Source organism: Aspergillus piperis (genome assembly GCF_003184755.1).
Source record: "Aspergillus piperis CBS 112811 unplaced genomic scaffold BO85scaffold_28, whole genome shotgun sequence".
In the NCBI taxonomy this organism is placed as follows: Eukaryota; Fungi; Ascomycota; class Eurotiomycetes; order Eurotiales; family Aspergillaceae; genus Aspergillus; species Aspergillus piperis.
The window spans coordinates 149,131-172,461 of record NW_020291618.1 but is presented as its reverse complement, the minus strand read 5'-3'; the positions used below and the strand labels follow the sequence as shown (position 1 = coordinate 172,461).

At 51.2% G+C, this 23,331-nt stretch overlaps 7 protein-coding genes across 7 annotated transcripts; 4 read left to right on the top strand and 3 right to left on the bottom strand.

The window, feature by feature from the left end:
* The first annotated feature begins 3,545 nt into the window (after positions 1-3,545).
* BO85DRAFT_453712 (putative nicotinamide N-methyltransferase) lies at positions 3,546-4,882 on the top strand. Its single transcript, XM_025661115.1, has 2 exons — positions 3,546-4,116; positions 4,206-4,882. The coding sequence occupies exons 1-2, from the start codon at positions 3,624-3,626 to the stop codon at positions 4,754-4,756; spliced, it is 1,044 nt and encodes a 347-aa protein (XP_025510727.1). The 5' UTR covers positions 3,546-3,623; the 3' UTR covers positions 4,757-4,882.
* Positions 4,883-4,884: 2 nt separating this feature from the next.
* On the bottom strand, positions 4,885-6,206 carry BO85DRAFT_453711 (putative S-adenosylmethionine-dependent methyltransferase). Its single transcript, XM_025661114.1, has 2 exons — positions 6,108-6,206; positions 4,885-5,936 (listed from the first exon to the last, which is right to left on the bottom strand). Exons 1-2 carry the CDS (start codon positions 6,164-6,166, stop codon positions 4,910-4,912), a joined length of 1,086 nt encoding a protein of 361 aa, XP_025510726.1. The 5' UTR covers positions 6,167-6,206; the 3' UTR covers positions 4,885-4,909.
* Positions 6,207-6,927: 721 nt separating this feature from the next.
* Positions 6,928-9,063, bottom strand: dspD (putative protein-tyrosine phosphatase; the record flags this gene model as incomplete). The annotated part of the gene is made up of 1 exon (XM_025658856.1): positions 6,928-9,063. One exon carries the CDS (start codon positions 9,061-9,063, stop codon positions 6,928-6,930), a length of 2,136 nt encoding a protein of 711 aa, XP_025510725.1.
* Positions 9,064-9,129: 66 nt separating this feature from the next.
* Positions 9,130-9,620, top strand: BO85DRAFT_453710 (uncharacterized protein). Its single transcript, XM_025661113.1, has one exon. The coding sequence runs from the start codon at positions 9,334-9,336 to the stop codon at positions 9,538-9,540; it is 207 nt and encodes a 68-aa protein (XP_025510724.1). The 5' UTR covers positions 9,130-9,333; the 3' UTR covers positions 9,541-9,620.
* A 6,529-nt stretch (positions 9,621-16,149) lies between these two features.
* Positions 16,150-18,890, top strand: BO85DRAFT_383207 (putative LPXTG-motif cell wall anchor domain protein; the record flags this gene model as incomplete). The annotated part of the gene is made up of 2 exons (XM_025656507.1): positions 16,150-16,935; positions 17,016-18,890. The coding sequence occupies 2 exons, from the start codon at positions 16,150-16,152 to the stop codon at positions 18,888-18,890; spliced, it is 2,661 nt and encodes an 886-aa protein (XP_025510723.1).
* A 2,282-nt stretch (positions 18,891-21,172) lies between these two features.
* On the bottom strand, positions 21,173-22,321 carry BO85DRAFT_442857 (KH domain-containing protein; the record flags this gene model as incomplete). Its single annotated transcript, XM_025658855.1, has 2 exons — positions 21,173-21,867; positions 21,934-22,321. 2 exons carry the CDS (start codon positions 22,319-22,321, stop codon positions 21,173-21,175), a joined length of 1,083 nt encoding a protein of 360 aa, XP_025510722.1.
* A 113-nt stretch (positions 22,322-22,434) lies between these two features.
* BO85DRAFT_173667 (uncharacterized protein) lies at positions 22,435-23,301 on the top strand. Its single transcript, XM_025654301.1, has one exon. The coding sequence runs from the start codon at positions 22,662-22,664 to the stop codon at positions 23,235-23,237; it is 576 nt and encodes a 191-aa protein (XP_025510721.1). The 5' UTR covers positions 22,435-22,661; the 3' UTR covers positions 23,238-23,301.
* The last annotated feature ends 30 nt before the right edge of the window (positions 23,302-23,331 follow it).

Genomic DNA, 23,331 nt, shown 5'->3' with positions numbered 1-23,331 from the left:
CTAATAGTAAAAAGGTTCAGGACCCAAGCACAGGCAAAGCAGTCAATCACGGGGGCAATTGGGGTGAGGGGGGTTGAGTCAATGGGGGGGCGAGATAGATTTAGTAGATAAAGAGAGAGAAAGATGGGTGGATCAATGAAAGAAAGGGGAGAAGGAAACAGTGGAAGAGTAAAGTAGAGGTAGAAGTGGAAGATGGAAGGGGAGGAGGAAGAAGTACAAGAGGGAGGGAAAGTTTAGAGGAGAGAGAGAGAGAGTAAGAGACAAAAAGAGGAGAAAGAGGAGACAAGACAGACAGACAAGACACAGACACAGACCAGACAGTCACGACTAAACAGCTACTGTTACTAGTGAGTGGTTAACAAAAAAAAAGCTGCAGGGCGATGCAAAGATGGACGGATTGGATGGCAGCACGAGGCCGTCTGGCTGGGACGGGTTACAGCCCTTGATTGGATGAGGCCATTGTACGATTACTGCGACTTTACAGAATTACCGGAAATCTACTAAATTTAATGATGAATGACGATATGCTCCCGTATTGATCTAAATATTTTAAGGTAATTTTTACTCCCTTCCTTCCTCTTTTTGTTTAATTTCATTACTTTTATTTTGCGGGGGGTGTCGCCATTTTTCCAATTTGGCCTTTTTTGGGTTCGCTAGTCCAAGTCCAGGAGTTGGCCTTGAGCAATGCGGGGGTTCGGGCGATCAGACACTGGGAAAAGTTGCTAAAAGTGCTCCATTTAATTTCGCCATTCAGCTTATCCGTCAGCTTCGGGCAAAATCACTAAAAAAAAAAAAAAAATATTTGCCGCTGGTTTGCAGTCAACCTGACGATTATCTTACTTTGAAACAGTTGAATGATTCAATAGAAGGATTGAAATTCCTTCAGGATCTTCTGCTGATTATTACTATTATTTTTCTTTCTCACAATCCTGGTCAGGGTTTGCCCTGGTTCCTGACTAACCGGCGGCCAGCAAGAACAAGAACAACCAGGCAAGTGATGTGATTTGCTCCACTCGCATCGGGGTTCCGAGAGAAGTGGACTGGAAGGGAACGGGAGACCCAGGTCTGGATGGATGGATGATATCAAACAGTGCCTTGGAGGGTTCCATTGAGGGAAAAAAAACATCTGGCCAAAAAAAATATTTAGGTCATAATAACATACAATTATTACAAAGGAGAAAAAGGAAGGAAAATAGAAAAACAAGAATGGTCCAGAAGGTGAATAATCCGCGGAGAGCTTTCATGGAATGTTTCTGCTTGTCTGTCTTGCTTTTTTGGCTGTTCTACTATTTCTGGGAAATCTGTCGCAAAAGGACAAGTGTAGTTCCCAGTCCGTCGTCACCTGTTGGACTGATCATCCGTTCAGCAGCAGCCCACCAGCTCTGGTATGGATGGTGACACCCCAGACATTTTTCTTTTTCTCCCAAACTTTTTTCCTGCTTCTTTTTTGTTTCTTTTCTTGCCTTGCTGTCCTTTTAAGAAATAGTTGAGACGGCCTAGAACAAAAATAAATAAAAAAAAAAGTCTTGTAAGAAAAAAGAATAGTATGTCTTCAGGTACAATGATCTCCGAAAAGAGAAAGAACAGGAAAAGAAATCCAACAGGTGACAATTATGATTTTCACTCCCTCCCAAAGAATCAGAGGAAACGAACTAATGCCAGTAATCGATCCATTGTGGTACAATGAATGGATGACTGACTTTAAGTGACTGACTTTCCCACCAAAAATCACTCACTCACTTTGCTGATCGGGGGTGCCCGCCCCGTGGCCATGACCATACGGTAATTTATTACACTGCGATGGACCGGTCTAGGGCCTGCAGGTGGGGAGATGACATCATTGCGGATGACGATACCATACGGATGATTAACAGAGGGGCCGGGGAACTGCCACCCGGTTTGGAGTACCGGTAATGTAATATGACGGGGTCACGGCCTTATCTTGAGACCCCCTCCATGGCAGCCCAGCCAAGTTGCCTGCTCGGGTCTAGCGCCGCCAGGAGGCCCAAATCAGTTGATAGCGATTGCCGCCCATTGTTACAAATAGGAATGTGCCTGGCGCGTAGAGGGGGGGGTTATCAGAGGACAACTATCTAGTCAATATTTAACTAGTTAGTCAACTACTAACTGTCTGACTAGTTAGCGATCGGGATGTGGTGCGCTGCACTTACAAAGCAGCTCTCTAAAACCATCGTGTGCCTTTGAGAATAACCTACGTCTTTGTCCGTTGCAGTACGATTGGCCGCCTTCTGTTCGACAAACACGGCTCTGGTTGGTCTCAGGCAATGAAAAAGGCCTTTATCCTTCCATCGCAACATTGTTGAGGTGCCCCTGGTCACTAACAACGCGTCAACCTCTGTGTTCTTGCTCTATCAGACGGGCCATGTCAATGATGATGCATGAGCTGATCAATCGGTGCTGACTTGGCTCTTCCACAGCATACCCAACGAACAGCTCCGATTTCGCGTTAACTTTATCCTCAAAGTGCATTGCCGACATGGAAGGCCGACACGGAATGCCAGCGTTTCGGATGGGGACAATGCCATCAATGTAGGGTGATCTGTGCCTCGTTGTTGACAATGTGGCCATGAACAAACACGTCGCATCGACAGGTCAACAATCAAAGATCATCTTCAATTACAGATGGAGGAGTATTTGGAGAAGGATTCGGAAGCTTGGTTTATCACCGTTGGATCTCAACCGAGCGGGGAACCTGGACACAATCGGGTATCTTTATAGTAGACAACCACGTTAACGAGAGGTCTTATAGAAGCACGTCAAAAGGTATGGTATGATAATTGTACTAAATTCACAGGTGGTATGAGGAGTCTCAACCATACGTGGGTTGACTCGCTCGGAGCATCAGCTGTAGTCCGGAGTAGCATCCGACCGATCCATTGACCTGTGATACGCGATACTTTCTGCAGCAAAGTTACCACGAGCGTTGGTCAGGTACATGAAAAGAGAACGACTAGTAAAGTAAGGTAAGCATCAAGTCAGGATCGGCTTGTCGATCGGGCCTGAGGATTTCCGGTGATTCGATCCAACGGAGGAGAGTCACTTGCTCAAAGTGCAGTGGGTGAGATGCGACCGTTGCTGCACTGCATCAGATGCCTTCCACCCTCACTGATAATATAAAATGGTAATGGAATGAATGTCTTATAGTCGGGTACATACTAGTGCAGCCCCTCTCGTTTGGTATTCAGCAATGCATCGCTAACGACTGTCGCTACAAGGTACTACTTAGCTGACCAATTTCTACCATCTAGATCTGCTCGACTGAACTAGAAGAATAAGGCTCAGTAATTCTCCGGACAGCGAGAAGCTAATCTTTCATTGCGCCTCTAGAATATTCAGAAACCCGCACCGTAGCACTCCACCTTGCACATCATCCCCAAATAACCATGGATAGTCAACGCTCTCTTTCACGCCCCAAAAAAGGGACGGCCCTATACTTCAGGCACTGTTGTCTCCGATTGGCCGCAGCGGCGGTGGGTACAACCAATCAATTTCCCACCGTGTGTCTATAGTAGAACCACTTCAAACTCCTCTTTCCCCCCCCCCTCACGCGCCCCTCCGAGAAAACTATTGAGACAAGTCTCTATAATAAGACCCAAGCAGAAATGCTTCACTCGCGCCTCCGTCCTCTTCCTCGTCGACATCCCCTCCCCAACTCCGAGGACTCTGCCCCTCGCCCCGATTTCGCCGACCCCGAGACTGAGGCCGACCCGGAGGAATCTTCCGAAGACCTTTTCGCCGCATTTCTCCCACACCTGTTCCCAGATGATGCACCCTCTTTTCACGGCGACCCAGGCCAGCATCTCCTCTACTCATCTCCCCGCTATGGCGATCTCGAAATCATGGTCCCCTCGTACCCAACCCAGAGCGGCAAGCGCTCCCAGGAGGTAGCGGAGGGGCTACCCCGCCCCGACGGCCAGGTCAACCATATCGAAGAGGGCCGGAAGCTGTTTGCACATTTCCTCTGGAGCGCGGCCATGGTTGTTGCCGAGGCGGTAGAGAAGGCCGATGAGCTGGAAGCTAGTGGGCAATTGAAGAGTACGGATGAGCTGGCCATGTGGAGGGTGAGGGGGGAGAGGGTGTTGGAATTAGGCGCTGGTCAGTATACCTCCTGCCCTACTTACCTTTCCCCCCCCCAGAATACTTTTAAAATCATCACAGAATATACCTATTAACATATTTTTCAGGCGCCGCACTACCATCCGTCGTCTGCGCCCTCGCCCAAGCATCCACCGTAACAGCAACCGACCATCCCTCCTCCCCCGCCTTATCAGGCGCCATCAAATTCAACCTGGACCACAACCTACGCTCCCCCAAGGTCTCATCGACCTCGACGACCGTGACAATCCAACCCCACGAATGGGGTACCCTAGAGACCGATCCCTGGGCCGTGCAGAACAAGGCCAGCTTCAACCGCATCGTCGCAGCAGACTGCTACTGGATGCGCTCGCAGCACGAGAACCTCGCGCGCACGATGTGCTGGTTCCTTGCCCCTGGCGGGCGTGTCTGGGTCGTGGCTGGATTTCATACTGGACGGGCGATTGTCGCAGGCTTTTTCGAGACGGCAGTGCAGTCGGGATTGGAGATTGAGCGGATCTACGAGCGGGATTTGATTGCGGGCCAGGAAGATGGACGCGAGGTGCGTCGCGAGTGGGTGGCGCAGAGGGAGGGCGAGGGACCGGAGAACAGGAGACGGTGGTGTGTGGTTGCGCTTTTGAAGAAGAAAGACGATATCTAAGAGGGTGGACGAATGGGGGATGGATGCGCCATGAATAACGACAAATGACATAGCATAGATAACAACAGCGAGAGCCCAAGACATAGACATTCACATATACCTTATAAACTTACTATTTAACTCTCTATACCAAATCTATTCTTCTAACTAGAATCATACCCTCTGAAAACACACCGTACAAACACCCTGACCTTCCCTCCCCCCAAACCTAAACCTCGGATACTCAACCCGCCCCCAAACCACAAACTTATCCTCATCCCCATCACCACCAGAAGAAGTACTATCAGCCCTAGTAAACCAAGCGACCAACTCCTCCTCCGTCCAATTACAACTCGTAACAACCACAAACCCACCCTTCCTCACCAACCCCCTCACAATCCCGGGATATCTCTCACAAACCCTCCTCTGAACCGTCTTTCCCGACGCATGCCCTTCCCCAGCAGCAGCACCACCACCCCCAGCATCAGGAATAACCTCATCCGACAACGAAACGGCATCAAACGTCCCCTTATCAAGCACAATATCAAACCCGCCTTTATCATACGGGAACCAATCCACCTTCCCTCCCTTCCTATCCCCACAACCTCCTCCTTCTTCTTCAGAAGTAGTAGAAGAAGTAGTTTCATACACATCCCCATGCAAGATATCCCACTCCTCGAACCGAATATTCGTATCGCCTCCTTCCCCCTCTTTACCCCCCTCATCCTCCCCATCATCCTCCGAATCACTCAAATAAGCCGAATGAATCCTCAACCTCTGCAACTCCCTCGCCAACTGCACACTTCTCATGGAGTAGTCAATCCCTACCATAACACCCTTATACCCGCCTCTTTTGCGCAGCAGGGCGAGCATGCTCCCGTTGCCGGTGCCGAGGTCGAGGATACTTGGAGCTTGCTCATCACCATCACCATCTTTACTATTATCGTTGGTGTTAGTGTTCACCGGCGCAAGCGGAAACTCCTCGTCCGTGAGAAACTGCAGGACTTTATCGGGGGCATTGTGTTCCGAGAACCACGATGTGCCCGGGTCGGAGTCGTCGTCTATGTCATCTTCTTCTTCATCTTCGGATTCTTCGGAGGAGGATTCTGTGTTGGGGTTGGGGGTGGGTTTTGTGGTGGTAGTGGTATTGGTGTGTTTTGTGGAGAGGTGGGAAAGGGTGCGGGCGTAGAAGGTTTCCCAACTATATATTTTTAATTAGGTCAATATGTTAGAAGGGGGTTTTTAGATACTTGGTTTGGGGGGTATGGAATTTGGGTATGGTGTATGAGGGGTAGCGGGGTAGAGTGGATGATGAAAACTTCGTTGGTTTTCCTATCCGGATGGATAGATGCTGATGTCGGCTGCTACTTACTAGTCTTTTGTGCCTAGTTCGCTAGGCGACAGATGCGCCGGATGGCTGTCGTCGGCCATATTGTCAGACTGTCCTTGTGTTCTGATCAGAGGCAGTTTGGCTGTGTCGAAAATTCACAAGTCCAACCCGCATGACGTTTCAGTAGGTTCAATGCCAGCCGCTCGGCACTCGGCCCGCCTTAAACCCGCTACTACAAAGTAAACTCCATACTAAATTTGAACTCTTATACTACACAAACTACACTCAGACTCCTACGAGGATATGTTCTTGTTAACTTGATTCAATCACTAGCCCCAGGGTATTTCGCAGCTGAAATGCCAATATCGACAACACAGAATGAGTGGACGAATACACAGGGTGCATCACAAACGAACAGTAATAATATTACAAGTTACCAGGCAACTCTTCGCCGCCTTTTATCATCCTTTTAACACCCAGGACGCCGGTTGACCAAACGCATGCAATGTCGACGCACGGCCTTGAATGCAACATGGACCGCTGGTTGACCAAGGGAATGAAATTGCACAGTGGCAGATGTATGAACGAAAGAATAACGACCGTAAGCCCGCTTTGGTCATCAAGTCATCAAATCAGGAGAGGAAAAAAAAGAAAAATGGTAGAAGCGAATAGAAAGAGAAAAATGCCACCACAGCTGAAAGAGAGAATGACGGTAGATCGAGTAGATCATAATGAAAGCTGTAGAGATGGGACAAGGTCAACACGAGTAAACCTCAGGTGTATATGGTCATGGAATCATTTCTTGGACGTAGCTCCCGGAAGCCCGTCCTCAAGACAATCTGTCTTGGACATTATGGCAGAATTACAGAAACTCATCAATATTCCTCATGATCAGGCGCTCATTGCCTGGAGGCGGTGATCGAGGGTCTGCAACTCGCGACCCGAACCGCAGCCCGTGGGGACCGTCGTCCTCGAGGCAGTCGGCAATAGAACGCGAAAGAGGCGGGGCCAGAAATCCAGTGGTTCTCGGCGAGAAAAGCGAGTTCATTCCATCTGGCATGTCTTGCACGAAGACGTCCGTCTTAGCCAGAGAACATGGCCCGGCTTCGGGACGCCACGAAGGCGCAGTATATTCGGGTTGTAGAGTTTTGCCCGTCGGCCCCAGGTGATAAGTAGCCTGCCGGAAGGGCAGTGGCCGAGGAGACAAGCTGCGCTTGTGTGAAAGCGACTGTGAGAAGCCCAGATTCTCTATCGAAAGAGGCGTCGTCTGGTTAGAAGACACCGATAGAGAGCTCATCGACGACTGCGAAAGGCCGTTCGACGAAGCTGGCTCCGCATCCGAACTGCCACTAGGAAAGCCCGGCGTGCTGGCCTCCGAAACATCTGTCCTGGCTGTTTGGGGTGGCTGAGGCTCGGAGCACCTGCGCGCCCCGCCGACAAACCACTCCTCCGGAGCCGCTTTCGAGAGCTTGCCGCGGAGTAGCCGAGAACGAAAGTCCGTCAGCTGATAGATCAGACTCATGTTGGGGCTGACCCAGCGACTACGTTCTTTGACAAGCTCGTAGACCGAGTTAAAATCCAACTGTCGGTTTTTGTAGAGACCATAGGCGATGACCAGCGATGCCGATCGACTAGCACCCAGCTGGCAGTGGATGAGTACCTTTTTACCGTCAGATATGCGAGAATCGATCAACTCGCACAGCGGGAAAAGATCATCCAGAATCTCGGAGTTGTGGTCCCAACCGACGTGGACATATTCCGGTCCAGACGAGTCCTTCTGAGGTGTGGCAGGCGAAGAGTCGTCATTTGGGGGGAATTCAAAGGCAGACTTGAAGGATGCATCGGACATGGCCGTCCACGGTTCTCCAGTCGACAGTCGCTTCGTACTTGCCGACCCATTGCGTAAGGTGCTGACCACCGTGCCGGTGCTACCAGCAGTCGCGGTGAACGGATTTGCCACCTCCTTGGCCACATTCACGACCACATCGAATTGCGAAGCTTCTTGCGCGGTCGGTTCCAGGTACAGGAAGACGCCAGAGTCATAGATTTGGATGGGTCCATTCGGATAACCTCGCTCGTTGCGCCGCGTCGACTCTCTCGAGTCGAGGTGGTCATCCTCCTCTTCCAATTCATGCAGCACTCCCGATCCTTCATCGGGCACCGTTTGCAGAGGGGAGAGGTTGCTCTCGGACGCACCCGACGGTCGCCGGGCACCATGATGGGTCATCGGTCGGGGCAGTTGCATGCCACCCTTCGGGCCGAATGATGGAGAAAACACAGACGTGAGGGACGGGGAAGACTCGGTGTGGCGCAAAGCGTGCGGGGTCGGCGGCACATCGTTACCGTTGCTTGAGAAGGACCGATCAAACCCGGGAGTGCGGATCGTAAGATTGGCGGGCTTGCGGCGCATGCCTTTTGGTGGTACATGGATTGGGGAAGGCGGGGCGGAAAGATGGTGTTGGGAGCTGGTTTCTACGACAGAAGCCGTTGCAATAGGCGGGCGGGACCCTTGCGATGGCAGAGGCATTCTCAGAGAAAGATTCTTGAGGTTGCGTGCGCGCCTGCCGGGGGAGTCGGGCCGTGCGACATTTTGGTTATCCGTTGACGGTTTCAAGTCGGTGATCGGAGCCGCCGAGTGCGTTTGGCACTCAGCCTTGTGGGCAACTGGCATAAAGGTAGGATATGATAGCGGCATGGATGACGGAGATTCGGGCGAGGAGCTCGGGGAAGTATCCACGGCCGAAGGAGGATCGAATGTGGAGATGGTGGTGGTGGGCGACGAATCAGTGGAGCCTGATGTCATCGATGATATACTTTCGCGATGTTGAAAGGGAAGTGGGCGTCGCGATGTGTTGACTGTGACATTGGTCGGAACCCTAAGTGGTTTGACGAGTGAAGTTCGGTCCTTCGAGTCGGGGAACTCGGGCGACCTCCCAAACACAGACATAAAAGAAGGGAACGAATCCGGGGCTGACGGTGAGCTGGTTTGCACAGGCATCGTGAGGCCCGGGGAGGGTGGAGATGAGGAGGTACACCTGCGTTTGAAAGGGGACACCCTCTCAGGATCGCAGCTGCTATAGATCGCTGGCGCAAATAATGTAGCCGTAGCGCAATTATTGCCACCAGCCCGGGGAAGACAAGATAGAGTCGCACTTGCTACCAGCGCAAATGACCTTTTGGACAGAGGACAATCAGCTTCCATGTTTCAGCTTATGTTGACCTTCGATGGTAGAGAGGCAAGCACGGCTGCAAGGAGGGTGAAACCAGAATGGCGATCGGCCAGCTTGAAATGAAACCACGAGAGCTACCGGCGGTTGTAAGAGAACCAGGGGAGAAGCAGCAGCAGCAGCAGCAGCAGCAGCAGATGATGGATAGAAGGATGGGACGAAAGCCATTCACAGAGGGGTCCCAACAAGGTCCGAGACTGGGAACATACCAAGGAATGCCGCAAGAGAACTGTTGCCTCTTTATTTGAAAGATGTTGTCAGTGATAGGCGTAAAGGATTGTTATTGATAAACGTCAACGGGAAGCAACAACGGCGACATGGATAGAAAGTCGATATCGGAAATAGACAATTAAGATGAAGGAGGGATTGACAAGAACCAGAAAAGAAAATAGAAAGAAAAGAATAAGCAGAGAACCAAGGGGGGTGGAGGTTTTCTGGAAAGTGATGGAGGGCACAATGCAACTGGGAGGAATAGCCGCCCGGTGATTGTGTGGGCAGTCGTTCCTCCGGGGAATGACGAAAGAAGCAGCAGTTGTGGGAGGGTCTCGGTCACTGAGTAGAAGAAGAGGAGAGGGAAGGGAGCAAAGAACGACTGCCCACCCACCCAAAAGAAAAGAAAAGCAGACTTGTGGATAAAGAAGCAAGTCCCTGTGATGAGGGGGGGGAAGGGAGAGGGGGTTTAGTTTTTTTGGTGAAAAAGAAAAAAAGGAAGGAAAAGGAAGGTAAGAAGAGGAGAGGGGGAAAAGGTAGAAGAGGGGAAAGGGAAAAGAGGAAGATCGAGGGTGAGTCGAGCCAGCCAGAAAGGAAGGGAAATGAGCGAAAGAGAGAGTAGTAAGAGAGCGAGAGGGAGAGTAGTAAGTAGCGAGCGCGTAAGAGAGAGTGAGCGCGCGAGACACAGTGAGAGAGAGAGTGAGTGACAGAGCACGAAGTACTACTAGACTAGAGCCTGCCTGTCTGTCTTCCCGATGGCAGGCACCACAGCAGCAAACAACAGTAACCGCAACAGCAGCAGCAGCAGCAGCAGCAGCACAAGCAGCACAAGCAGTAAGTTCTTTTTTTTAGTGGCGGCAGTCACAGCAACGGCAGCAAATAATAAGCAACCGAACCCACTCGAGCGCTAAGAATAAACCACCGCACGGTATGGGAAAAGACGCCGTGACTTGCCAGACTTGCCAGACTTGCAACAGAAAAGAAAAAGTAAATTGGTAGCAGTTCGTTTTGGGACGGGAAAGGGAAAGGGCGGATGTCCTGATTGGGTCCGGCCGGCCGTGTTGCTGTCAGCCAGCCAATCATCAGCTTTAACGCTGTGAAAGTGGATACCCAACAGCCCCATTCAACCAGTTGGTGCCACCCAATCAACGCCCGGTCGAAGCAGAACATCCAGCGCCTGCAGCTCTAAATTTAGCCGCCCGGGTTGGTGTGCAAAGGCTGGAATGTGCATCATGGGCGCCAAAAGCACGCAAATCAGATGCCAGATTCACCCCAACACCGGCATGTCAGAGCCACCGCATCCCAGCATCCTCCTCCTCCTCTTCCTTCCCTTTCCACCCCTCCGGCCTGGTCGTGGCAAGTAACCACTCAGGTTGGCCCCATCGCCCGGGGGATGAAGGGAACGGAAGGAATTGGATGGGAAAAACTGGGAAGTGATGGCCGAGTGGGTAAGGTTCCGATACGGCGACAAGGGGGGTGGAGAACAGTCATGAAAATCAACTGGGGGTTCCTCTCCAGCATCATGAGTTGCAATCGTGACGGGGCATTTCTTTTGGGGTCTCTCGGTGCTTTCTGTGCTCTCTCTTGCTCTCTCGCTCTCTCACTCACTCACGCTCGCACTCACACTCTCAATCAATCTTTCAATCCCTTTCACTCCCATTTCCCATATCTGAGATCTGGCCGACTCTGTCGAGGTCTCCCCATTTCCACTTTGAGGTCCTCATCGGAGAAGTCCAGATGCAGGAGAAAAGCATTCGATTGACTGGAAAAGGAAGGTAAAGGGAAAAAAAAGAAAAGGTAAAATGGTCTCCACAATAGGGTGCCACTGGAAAGGCCGCAAACGATAGTTGGTCCAGGAACAAACCAACAGAGGCAGTGAAGTGCGATGGGGGAACTAGTGTGAAAGGACCCAGAGATGACATAAACCCAGGAAGAGAGGGAAAACAACAACGTAACCGGAACAAGGACGATATTAAAAATGACAATAATAATAAACTAAAAAAAAATGAAAGCTGTATACATACCTGTAGAGCTCTTCCTCTTGTCTAAAGGAGATGGTCCGTTCAGCCTCAACAAAAACCGGAGTGAGGCTTGGGATCAAATATGCCGGTAAGAGTAGTGACTCCAGGAAGAATTTCAATCCGTACACCGGGCAAAGAATTGCAGAGCGCGTAGCGACAGTAGCTCCGGGCGTACAGGAATAAGGAGTGTGGACAATCGGTCAGGGTAGAAGAAGACCAGAAGAAAAGAAATGGTTAAGAAGACTTCCAGAAGTCACACAGAAGAAAATACTGTCTGTTTAACCCACGAGGGTAGTAATAATCAGACAGACCCGGCAGGATACGTATCCAAGCAACCTCCTGCACACACACAAGAATAATACCGTATTTGGGGAGGTTGTCCGACCCGCTGGGGGAGTGCACGGTTCGCGCAAAAAGGTTGTTTGCTGGATGCTTAATCAAAGGGTTCTTTGTGGTCAAGCCGGCTTGAGAGAGAAGACAACAACGAAAAGAAGCAGGAAAAAAGCACGGGCAACCCCCTCCAAAACAAACCGGACGAGAAAGCAGACTGCAAGAGATCAGAACTTAAGAGAACACACAACTTTGAGGGGTAGAATCGCTTTTTTACTAGATGCGGATGGCGATTCAGCAGGGACCTCTCTCTGGCATCGAGCCTATGAGAAACAGGTAACGGCGCGGAGGGTCACAGGCTAAGGTGAAACGCAAAGGCTGACTTGACTGGGGCTAAGTTGAAGCGATCCACCTTCCCAGACAAGCCCCTGGAAACGGTGGACCGTCCGTTATTGGCAGTGTGGGACGAGGAGAAACCGCGGCACGGTTGGTGCTTAGTACTCCGCCGCAACGAAAAGAGAGGTCGGATTCTGCTTTTCCTATTCTTGAACGGGATGATTTGTTGTGGTTCCTTCAGCAGGATGTATCATCTCACTGTTTCAACCGGCGCGCTCATCTCGGACACACCCAAGGATAGGATCGTTACCACAGTTCCGGACCTGCAAACCCTCGCCATCGGCCACTGCAGCTGAAACACGCAGGCAAAAGAGGGCGCGCGCTAAGTCAAACCAATGGGGACGGCGGTGGAGGGGTTCAGCCCGGCTTGAAACACGCCAATCCAATGCTAAGCCACTAGTCCGCCTCCGGATGGGGCTCGCAGTCACGTGTGCGACATTCTCCGTCACACGCCGCCCGCCTATCAAACACTCGCGACCGTGGACGATCAACGCCCGCTTGACGTGATTGAATTGGTCCCAGCTAACTATGGTCTCAAATTTTCAACGACTATGGTGGGTGTACGCAATGATGTTCGTCTGAATGCCAAACCTAAGGTCAATCATGGGGTCTTGTTGTTCAATGATATGCACTGCATTGCGTCGTTGATTGCCAGGATCCTATCGGTCAACCAGTAGTATTGTTCTACGGCTGACCGAAGTCTGCCGCGCTTACGGCTCCTCAAAAATAGAAACGAGCAGCAGAAGCAGCAGCAGGTGCAGTGCTACCCTGTCAGGCCGTCAACCCTCAACAATCTCGCAGCTCGACCTGCCTATCTACTGGCCAATATCCCATGGGTATGCACAAACTGTCCTTGCAACTGATGTCACAGATTTATAGACAATTGATGAAACCTGACCCTTCTTGTTCCAATCCCACGTGGCAGCAATGTCTATCTGAGACTATGGGGCCAGGGCTCTCTCTTCTGGTTACTGGTTGGAGCCATAGAACTTGGACCGCCCGTTCGGCATCACGTCGGTGATTGCTGTGGGGAGGGTTTGATTATGAAGTACGTGGGCGAAAATTTCCCCTCGCCAACTAACTCACAATTTAGTCAGTTATCTCTCCTTTTGTCATTATTCTTGACTAATCGGTTGCGCACATAATTCTAGGCAGCATGATAATTACAGAATAAAGTGGAATCGATCGCCTTCAAGCCGGAGCTCCTGGTGACCACGATCTGCTGCCGATGACAGAACTGGCCCTAATCCGACCAGCTAGACAAGCTAATGTGAAACGGGTCCCTCAGATAGATTGTTTCGAGAGAATAGCCTCGCAGCTTCCGCACTGAATCATTTGACGTTTGAATCCTAATCTTGTTGGAGGAGCTACCCCAACCAACAAGCTCTGTCCAGGTGCTTGCGGAACCAGGTTGGTTGGAGATTTGTGGTGCTGTTTCGTCTCAACCACCTAGCATCTACCTCGTGGACGGAAACTACCGATTCGGTCACTGATCCTGAGCACTACTTTGTACATGACACATGACAGCATTTCCTGCCGTTGGCACCGGCCTGCACGGGCGATTCCGCTCCACTGCAGCGTTGCTACCTCATCGGCTAATGCCATGAAGTCTTGATAGAGCTATATTGACCGTCGATCTGTTTTGATTCGAGTTATGAAACCCAAGCGAAGTGCCCCAGTTTACACCTGTTCGGATGCAACCGATAAAAGGGTCCCAGCTACTCAAAGTCGAAGAGACAGCAAGTCAATGCGCCGTTCCCTCATACGTCTCGCACCAGGCTGCGTGGTAGGTAAGCTTGATTCGTCTTAGTTCGCTTGAAACTGAGTCCTAACATGACCAACTGCTGTAGCACAGTCGCCGCACCAATCGTAGATCTAAAGGATTCGGCCGTAGCAAGTAGTCCTGCTCGCTGTTCGGGATCGGATGCCACAGGCTAGAACGCGGTCTATGGCTGGCCCTCATTTACGTCCAATACGGGGGTAATCCGGCCCGGTTAATTCGACCGATTTTCTAAACCTGCTTTGGCCCAATCTCAAAGGGCTGTGGTCACCTGGACTGCTGTCTGAGACGTTAGCATTCAAGCCAGACGTACAGTGCTGAACGCATGCAAACGAGTAGTCACGAGAGGTATCTAGGATCCAATTGATATTACAACTTTCACTGTTAAGCTAGAGCCGGGAGGAGATGACAAGAGTCTGTCTCTGAATGGAACTTCTGTTTACAGCTGTTGTCATGAACGGTGTACAGTATGATCTTTGGTGTAGTGGGTAGAATTCGCCTGATGGTTCAATTGACACAGAGCATTCCTATAACGGCTCGCGAGCCGAGGCTGAAGACGGCCCTTCAGATAGATGGGTAGAAATAACCATTCTCTATCATTTTCTATTTCTGAATTCGTGCGCATTTACTTGGATTTGTGTGTGCGAATTCCAGCGTGCGTCGACCATACTAAGACATCTTTACCGATCAAAACATGAAGATAGCGAGCTTGACAGTGATCCAACCACGGGACGTAGGGAGTGAACCATGGTTCACTCCCTACAATGTATGATGTCTTGCTGGTTGAAATTTTCACTGAAGGGGAAACAACACAAGAAAATTTGGAGTATAACCCTTCCACACGGACCATGAGGATCGTTGCTAAGCGAAGAGCGTAGGGTTGAAACTGGACCGTTGAAGGGAGGGGGAGGGACGAGTCTGAATATGCCCAGTCTGAACCCGATTTAGAGATTTGATATCGGAAGGGTTTCAGAATGCAGGGAAAGACCAGCCTCAATCCGATCTGAAAGACTTGGGGAGGTGATATCACAGATCCGTTGTCGATAGATGTTATTCTCCGGTCTGACGCCTCCTCCGTCTGTCTCCGGCACCCTCTCCTCCTTCTCCCTCCCTCCCTCTCTCTCTCTCTTTTGCTCCTTCTCCCCACTGACCTCCTGCGATCCCGTCCATACCCAGCTCAAGCAGGTTAGCAGTTACAGAATAGCCCAGCCACCCGCCAGCAACCGTTCCGTCCGCCGTTTTATGTTCGGGTTTTAGTATTGAATTGACCTCCTGTCCACTTTTTTCCCTGGCGTCCCAGGCATTTCCCCTCTTTTTCCTTCGCCCTTGGGAGGCTCGAGGCGAGTCAGTTATAATTAGTAGTACGTAGATAGGAGAAGAGAAAGAGAGAGAGATCGCATGGTAGATATTTTTAATTTGCGCATCGTAACTAGTATAATAATAATATATGATGTCCACGCCGTAGGTCCACTTCAGTTAACAGATCATATTATTTCCTCTTTCTTTTTTTTTTCCCTTTTCTTGTTACTCCGTAATCTTGTTTGTCTTTTTTTACTTTTTTCGCCTATACGTTTGAGATTAATTTTCCCCAGTGTCAGTTGCCTCGGATCGCCTCAGGATCCCGGGTTCATGACTGGAGGAAACGACCATCCAAGTGATTGATCGAACAATGCGTGTGGATGCCTGACCGGGTGGTGCAGTTGCAGATGTCCCCAGACGCAGCAGGAGCTGGCAATGCAGCCTCTCCTCCTCATCCTCCCCTCCCCTCTTACTCCTCCTACTCCTCCTCTTCCTCCTCTTTCTCGTCATCCCCAGCAGACCATCGTTTCAACTCCCGACGCCGGCGAAAAACCGAATCCGCGGTGCACCCGCCCATCCATGTATCGCTCGAGGACCCGTCGGCTTCACTCTGTCGCCGTTCGATCGTGAATCGGGCCCGAACCATTACTTTCAGTGCTGGAGCGACGTCAGAGTCAAACCCAAATCTGACCGGTTCTTCGTCCCCTCAGCGAGCCTCTCGTCCGGACGCAAGCCCCAGAACTCCACCGGAATCCCAACGGAGCCAGACTCGAGCTCGAGGGCTCGCCCCGAGCCTCCGTAGTTCCGCCGTGGCCACCATGATGTTACGAGCGGACGATCCCCGTGACGCGGGCAAAGCAGCCGCGCTAACAAGCCCATCCGCCGGCGCCAGCGACTCTCCTTCAGCACCGACAACAACAACACCCAGTGCTTCCATCGCTTCTCCTTCGCCGTCGGCTTCCACCCCCATTGCGTCGCATCTCCCCTCCTCCTCCTCCTCTTCCGTTCCGCCCGTCCCTCGCCTCCCGCAGAGCCGTTTCAGCTTCGAATATCAGTATCCCCTGCGCAAGCGAGCCCTGACGTCGCACCTCAGCGCGGCCGCTTCTGTGCTGAACGGCGACGACACGCCCCCGGGTCCCGACCCGTCCCCTACTCCCCAGCGCACTTTCTTGTATGACAGCCCCCGGCGCTCCGTCCCCAACTTCCATCTGTCCCACCTTCGCGATCAGGCGCTGCTGAATTCGCAACCACCGTCGCCGCGACGGGCCCTAGAAAAGGATAGCGACGCCGCGCTGCCCCTTGACGCCAACTCGACCGTCCGTGTGTTGAGTCCCAATGCAACGAAGCGTCGAAAGTCGTCCCTTTACGCTGAGCAGTCGATTTCGGACGTGAAGAGCATCATGCCATCATCCACCGTGACATACTCCCAAGGGAGATTGCTTGCTGACGAGCGCAATCGCGCCATGAACGGCCTGGATCGTCAGGGAGACGGTAACAGAACCCCAGTCGCGGACGATTTTCGCTCCAAAAATGAGGATGTATTTTTGAATATCGCAAGATCAGACTCCGACCGTCGTGAGTCGCTGGGGCGCTCAGAACTCCGGCGCGTAAGTAACTCCAGACCTGTGATTCCTGTCAATAAATTGGTATCTTGTAGACTGACCAGGCCATTGTAACCAACTTACAGTCGCGATTCAGAATGTCCGGTAGTGCGCTGCGTTCTCCAACCTCTCGGGTTGCCGAACAGACCCCTTCTCCGGAACAACTTCGCTTGAATACCTACGACAACCCCTTGCATTCCCAAAATGATCCTCCATCCACCCCCCACACCTCTGTACCATCATACTCTTACTCGGCGTCCGCCCATCCGCTGGATGAACATAGTCGTTCCTCCTCTTTGGCGTATGCTTCTGGCTCAAGATCTACCATTGGCCTCCCTCGAAGCCGATTGGGTCGCACCAGTCCAGAACCCTCCCCATACAGCCCCGAATCGCACCTCGAAAGACGGGGTTCATTACACGAGTCGCGAGCATATCGACATTCCGCTCTTTCAACTATCCGAAGCAGTCGGCAACCGTCCAGCTCCGAGGCCACGGAACGCGCCCGATTCGAGCCCGACCGGTCCCGTCAGGATGGGACGGAGTCAACCTTGTCGACTAACGCACCTTCTACTGTCTGGGACGAGTTAGAGGATCTAAAATCGCGGATCAAGAAGCTAGAATTAACGGGCAAGCTTCCGCCCTCATCCCAGGAGGCGATATCATCTGCATCCGGAGACCGACCACGCACTGCGACCACGACGGTTACTACGGTGTCATCCTCACCGAAGCGCGGCCGCAAATCCAGTATAGCAACAGGCGATCTCGACCAGAATGCGGCTCCGAGTCCGGTCCATCCTCTCTTACAATCGGCCTTGACCAAGTCCAAGGAGGTGTTGGGTAACGAAGTCTACGCAGCCCTGGAAGTCACTGTTACTGATGCGCTTGCGCTGTCTACCCTACTGTCATCCAACAAGGCCCCATCGGGCGGTGTTTCTATTGTCAATGGCTACCTTCCATCAGACAGACAAGCTAGGCGCAAGGCTGACAGTGTATGTCGCAGCTTGACTGAGCTGTGTCTCGCACTATCTGATGATCAGCTTCGCCGGCAGCCGTCCACGGCCCTGGAGGTAAAAGCGGATGAACAACAAATCAATGGCCACGATGACGACGATACGATTACACCTACCCCTCCATTTCGCCGAAGCACAATCCAGGAGCCAGAAAGCCTATCCAGACGGCAGAGCAACAGCAGAGTCACTAGCCGTTTAGAGGCACGTCGGGCTAGCATGGCGAACAACGCGACTTCAGACAACCAAAACAACAACAACAAGGGCACCGATCAGGGTCCAGATGCCAAACTGACACAGTCGCCTGGATCTTCGGCGCCTGTGAGACGATTGAGCCGACTTTCAACGTCGTTGCGGACCAAGAGGGTGCACACCGACGACGATAATGCGCCGGATCAGAGTCCACAACCTCGATCAATTCAAAGAAGCATGACAGACATCACCAACCCAGCAGCAACATATCGTGTCTCGCCCCGGCAACGGATTTCGCATGGATATACGGCATCGCAATCGATAGCTGACTCCAGTCCTGAGCGAAATGTCAGATATTCCACCCCATCCCAACCGTCGCAGCTCCCTCAACCTCGTACCCCGACACTTTCGCAGTCAGCGATCCCGCTCCGTCGGAGCATATTAACGCCTGGCTATGTCCCCGCAACGTCCCGCTCTAACATTCAGGCGGGTTCACGCCGATATGGACTGTCTCCTGGTATTGGCTCTGCCGCTCTCGGTGGTGAGATGCCAACCGAGGACGCCTTGTCCACTACCCCTCGCCAGGAGCCTTCGCAGACAAGAATCATCGCCCCATCGCAAAAGCTGGCTGCTAGCTACACACCGATTGCGCAGAACCGCCTGCGCGCGAATAGCCTTGGAGCGCGACGATTTGGTCTTCGGCAGCGGCCGATGGCCGTTTCTGATGAGGCCGTCAATGGTCTCGATCAGCCCGTTGACTGAATGTTTGCGTCCCTTATCTTCAAGAAAAAAACTCCACGTCGTTTACGCCCTCCACCTACCTTATAACGCAGCGACTCAATCTTGGTATTCGATTTTCAGTTCAGCCGGCGTTACTTTGTTTTCATTGTATTCCGCGGCCTGCCAGGCACACATTATGTCGAGGTGTACGGAGCGCTTTCCGCCTGCATCTTTAACGAGGACTTCCGATTCAAGACCTGATTGACTGACTGACCCTTGCAAATACAAACCAAAACACATGCATGCATTCTTCAACTCAATGCATTGTACGAGCTTATCATTCCGTTCAAGCGACCCTCACGGACCATTGTGTTTCTATTCTTTTCCTTCTACATATCCATACAAATTCTTGGTTGCAGTCAAAGTCAACCCCAAGAGAGGGTATGACTACGACACAGCACAAGCTCAACAAGTAACGGGATTCACGATCTGTTTGTCTTGTCATCACCTATTCTTTTCTCACTGTCATTGGTACTCGTTCATCTTTCCTACCATTTTATCTATTCATGTACAAATATTTGGCTTTGCGGTGATGACGCGCGTTAATACTTTTCCTATTTCTCCCGAATGATGAACGGAGTGTTGTTGGACCTGGTGCTTCGGTGGTATTATTTGTCTTGTCTTCTTTCCTATACATACATACATACACATCCTTTCATTGTCTCTCATTACTACCTGTTCATTTTTCCTTGTTTTTGATCTCATAGAGGGTGTATGTTATTCCTACGATTCTTCTTGTTTCTTATTTCACTTTCCTTCTGTTCCTGTCAATACATGATGAATACGACCTCATTTTGGCATCTATTGCTTCCCAATCCTGCGTAGCTTATCACAAGTACGATGTAGATGATACATGTAGACTATCAAGCGAATATGTAAAATGCGTTGATCATTAGTATTTAAATAGTAATCCCTCCGATTGCCACCATCACTGAAAACATATGCATTCCTACTGAAACCAATTCATCCTAATTACCACCACTAATACTACCACTTAGTGGAAACTGAATAAATAAATACCCAAACCCCGTATACATACATACCAGACAACTAACTCATCCTCGCATCTAAATATGGCACACACAAACCCCCCCATCCGGACAATTTCCTGTAGATCGATCGATCGAACTATTAACTAGTTAGTTACTACCTAGGTAGGTTTAGTTAGGTACTAAAAAACTAACTTACTACGTACATAGTACTGTAAGTTACTAGTTAGTTAGTTAGTTCAACCAGCCAGCGCAGTCAGGTGATGATCGACGGGACGGGCTCGGTCATTTTTGGTTCGGTTCAAGTTTGAGGTCAAGGTCAGATGATCATGTGGTCTCAACATTCTTCAAGTTTCTGCTGCAACGTAATTGGGATCAGATGATCGTCGGGGGGCGTGTGCTGGTCAGGTGACTGATCTTGCTTATTCTGTGGGATGACGTTATCTTTTAGTTATTAGGAGGGTGGGTAGTTGTTGTTGTTGATATACCACAGATACGAGTGATAAATCTACGTCTACTGCTCAGTAGCATACAGGAAAAAAGAACGGTCATGTTCCATCAGACTAGGTTTTCATTTCATTTTGTAATATCGATAGTCCTGGTCCCTGATGGTACATGCCTGAGAAGCCCGGAGATGAAATTTGAAAGGGACCCTTGCATATAATGATGGGGAAACACAGCTGGGTAGCCCCCCCTGGGTTTAGATGATTCATGTGGCAGGTAAGTGAGGATAGTTGCTCGACAAGAAAAGAAGAGAGGATCAGTGGAACGGAACAAAGGCAGTGCGAGTAGGGGACAATGTGGAAAAGATTGCGAGTTGTGTGGGGGGGGCGGATCCCAGTTTCATTGTAGGTTTGAGGTTTCGGATAATAAGGAAGAGAGCAACTTTTCAATCAACGGTGATGGAAAGGCAAGACTAGGTAGGATACGGAACGAAACGGGCGGGCAAGAAGGGAGAAGTCAGGAACATCAGTGGGAAGACATGATGTCGTTGGTTCCGAGTGCGGTTCATTCAAGGAGATAGTACTGGTATCTAACAGGCATGCATGGTCCGCCTCAGCAGGCTCTGGCTTCTTGCAAAGCCCAAGAAGCTCCACATACGAGAGGAATTATAGAGTAACAGAGAATATGATAGTATGAGAAAACGACAGCATCAAGAATCAAAAAGGAGTAGCACAAGAGGGGGCAGTGGTTATCGCGCGACTAGAGTTTTTTCGGAGAAAATGTTCATCGAGGGTCGAGCGGGTGAAGAGAGGGCGAAGCTGTGCTGGTCGTTTACTCCTGAAGCTGGCTGCGGCGGGTCTTCTCAGCCTCGAGGTTCTCGTACAGAAGGTAAAGAGCCTTCTCGTTCGCCTGAGCGCTACCCATGATGGTGAACATACGTTCGCCCGTCTCGTCATGGGGAGCCTTGGCGATGGAGATCCGGGCTCCAGAGCTCCTGCGGATCTCGGTGATCTTGCTACCACCTCTGCCAATGATGCAGCCAACCATGTCAGCGGGGATGCTGATGTTCTGTGTTTGGATTTCCTCGCCATCTTCGGTGACAAGCGGGTAACCACGGTTGCTGGTGTCGGGGTTGGATCGCCTGCCGTAGCCACCGGACTGGTCGCTGAAGTCGGCACCGTTACCGGTGCGGTTGTAAGGACGGCTGTTGTAGCCATTGCCGACGCTCTGGTTCATGGTGCTGGTGCTAGGGGTAGTTCCAACAGACGCACGGACGGCGGGGTTGTACAGGATAGTACCGGTACCGCGCTGCCAGTCGTCAATCAGGCACTTTCCGATTTCCCAGACGGCCTTTTCGATACCCTCGGGGGTGCCCTGCACTTCGACGATACGCTCGGTCGACTGGGGGAGCATTTCCTTCTGCGCGACCATGCGCACGCCCGATGCATCCTGAATGTGCTTGATCTTGAGACCTTGGCGACCGATGATGGTACCCATCTGGTTGTGAGAGATCAAGAGCCGAACGGCTACACAAGAGTCAGTTTGATGTAACTAGCAAGCGTTTGTTCAGAAAGAAAACTTGGATGACTTACGGTGAGTTCCATTGTTGGACACAATGCCACCCATGCCCATCTGAGGGGCGCCCTCGAGCAAACCCTTGGCAACCAAAGCATAGGCTCTGGCAGTGCCGTTCAGAGGACCAGTGACGGTCAAGACGCGGTCATGAACACCAGGAACAACCTTGCTCACACCAGCCTTGACTCCGGTTTCGTCACGCAGGTCAGCAACATTCTTGCCAGACTTGCCGATGATGATGCCGGCTTCCTTGGACGAAACGATGGCGCGAAGAGTCAGCATAGACTGAGCGTACTCTTCCTCGGTCTTGGGCGTCGTCTCAATGTCGACATCGTCAATCATGTCGACGTTGTTCGGGGAGGTCTCGTCGACCATGGTGGTATCGTGCAACTCGGTAGGGTCCATTATGTCGGTAAAAAGAGGAATGGTGAGGTTTGGGCGATGAGAAGAAATCTGGGGATAGATAAGGTAAGGTTTTTCGTTGACGGAACTTTTCCCACGAATTAGTGTTGGCACACGGGAGGGGGGGTGATGATTTTCGCGAGATGTCACGGTAAAGGGATAACACAAGGAAAGAGGCAAATGAGGTGGCGCGCAGGATTGGAGCGGAGAACATGAAGCTCTTACCTAAAGTCGTAAAGTGAAGCAGAAAGACGATGAAAATCCGAAGAGGTGAAGATTAATCTGCGAAATCCAGGACGGGAAGCAGGAAGTCGATTGGGTGGCCGGAGAGGGGGCGAAGAGGATGGGATTCAGAGGGGTTTTCGGCGGGCGGGGGAAAAGGTGGAGGGATTTGGGAGATGGAGAGGGGAGACGAAGGGACGTCGGAAGGAAGAAGGGAAGGAGAAAGAGGAGGATGAGGTGGAGGGAGGAAGAAGAGGAGGAAAGGAGGATGGAAGAATGGAGAGGAAGAAGAGGGAGAAAGAAGCAGAGGGAAATGAGGAGGGAGGGAGGAGGGAGAGATGGGAAGCGGAGAGGAAGTGGTGGGAAGCGAGCAAAGAAGGAAAAGGTGGAAGAAGGAAAAGAGGAGGAAGAAGAAGAAGAGAAGAGGAAGAGTGGAAGAGGAGCGAAAGAAAGCAGTCACTCAGTCAGTCAGTCCTTCGGGCTTAGTTTCGTTTTTCGGTTCACTCGTGCGGGAATCAATCAACAAGGGCTATGCCTGCTGTCTTTTCATGTCTGCCACGCTGCTGGCTCGCGCGAATCCAGAGTCATCATTCACGCTGTGTGTGATCTATCTATTTTACCTCTACTCCAGGAAAATTCCCCAATTAGTCTTCTCGTCGCGTTAGTTGGGATGCTGGTGTTGTACTGCTGTGGCTGACGCTCGCCTGGTATTTTTGATTACTACGACCACATAATAATCAATGGACATTTTGGACCAGACTGCATGTCATGGAAAGGGTTCAAGCGCATCT

Coding starts and splice junctions, on each gene's coding strand:
- BO85DRAFT_173667 (XM_025654301.1), top strand. CDS start 22,662: ATGGGATTCAGAGGGGTTTTCGGCGGGCGGGGGAAAAGGTGGAGGGAT.
- BO85DRAFT_453711 (XM_025661114.1), bottom strand. CDS start 6,166: ATGGCCGACGACAGCCATCCGGCGCATCTGTCGCCTAGCGAACTAGGC. Junction 5,937..6,107: donor GAACTAGGCACAAAAGACTA/GTAAGTAGCAGC, acceptor AAAAATATATAG/TTGGGAAACCTTCTACGCCC.
- BO85DRAFT_453712 (XM_025661115.1), top strand. CDS start 3,624: ATGCTTCACTCGCGCCTCCGTCCTCTTCCTCGTCGACATCCCCTCCCC. Junction 4,117..4,205: donor GGTGTTGGAATTAGGCGCTG/GTCAGTATACCT, acceptor CATATTTTTCAG/GCGCCGCACTACCATCCGTC.
- BO85DRAFT_453710 (XM_025661113.1), top strand. CDS start 9,334: ATGGCGATCGGCCAGCTTGAAATGAAACCACGAGAGCTACCGGCGGTT.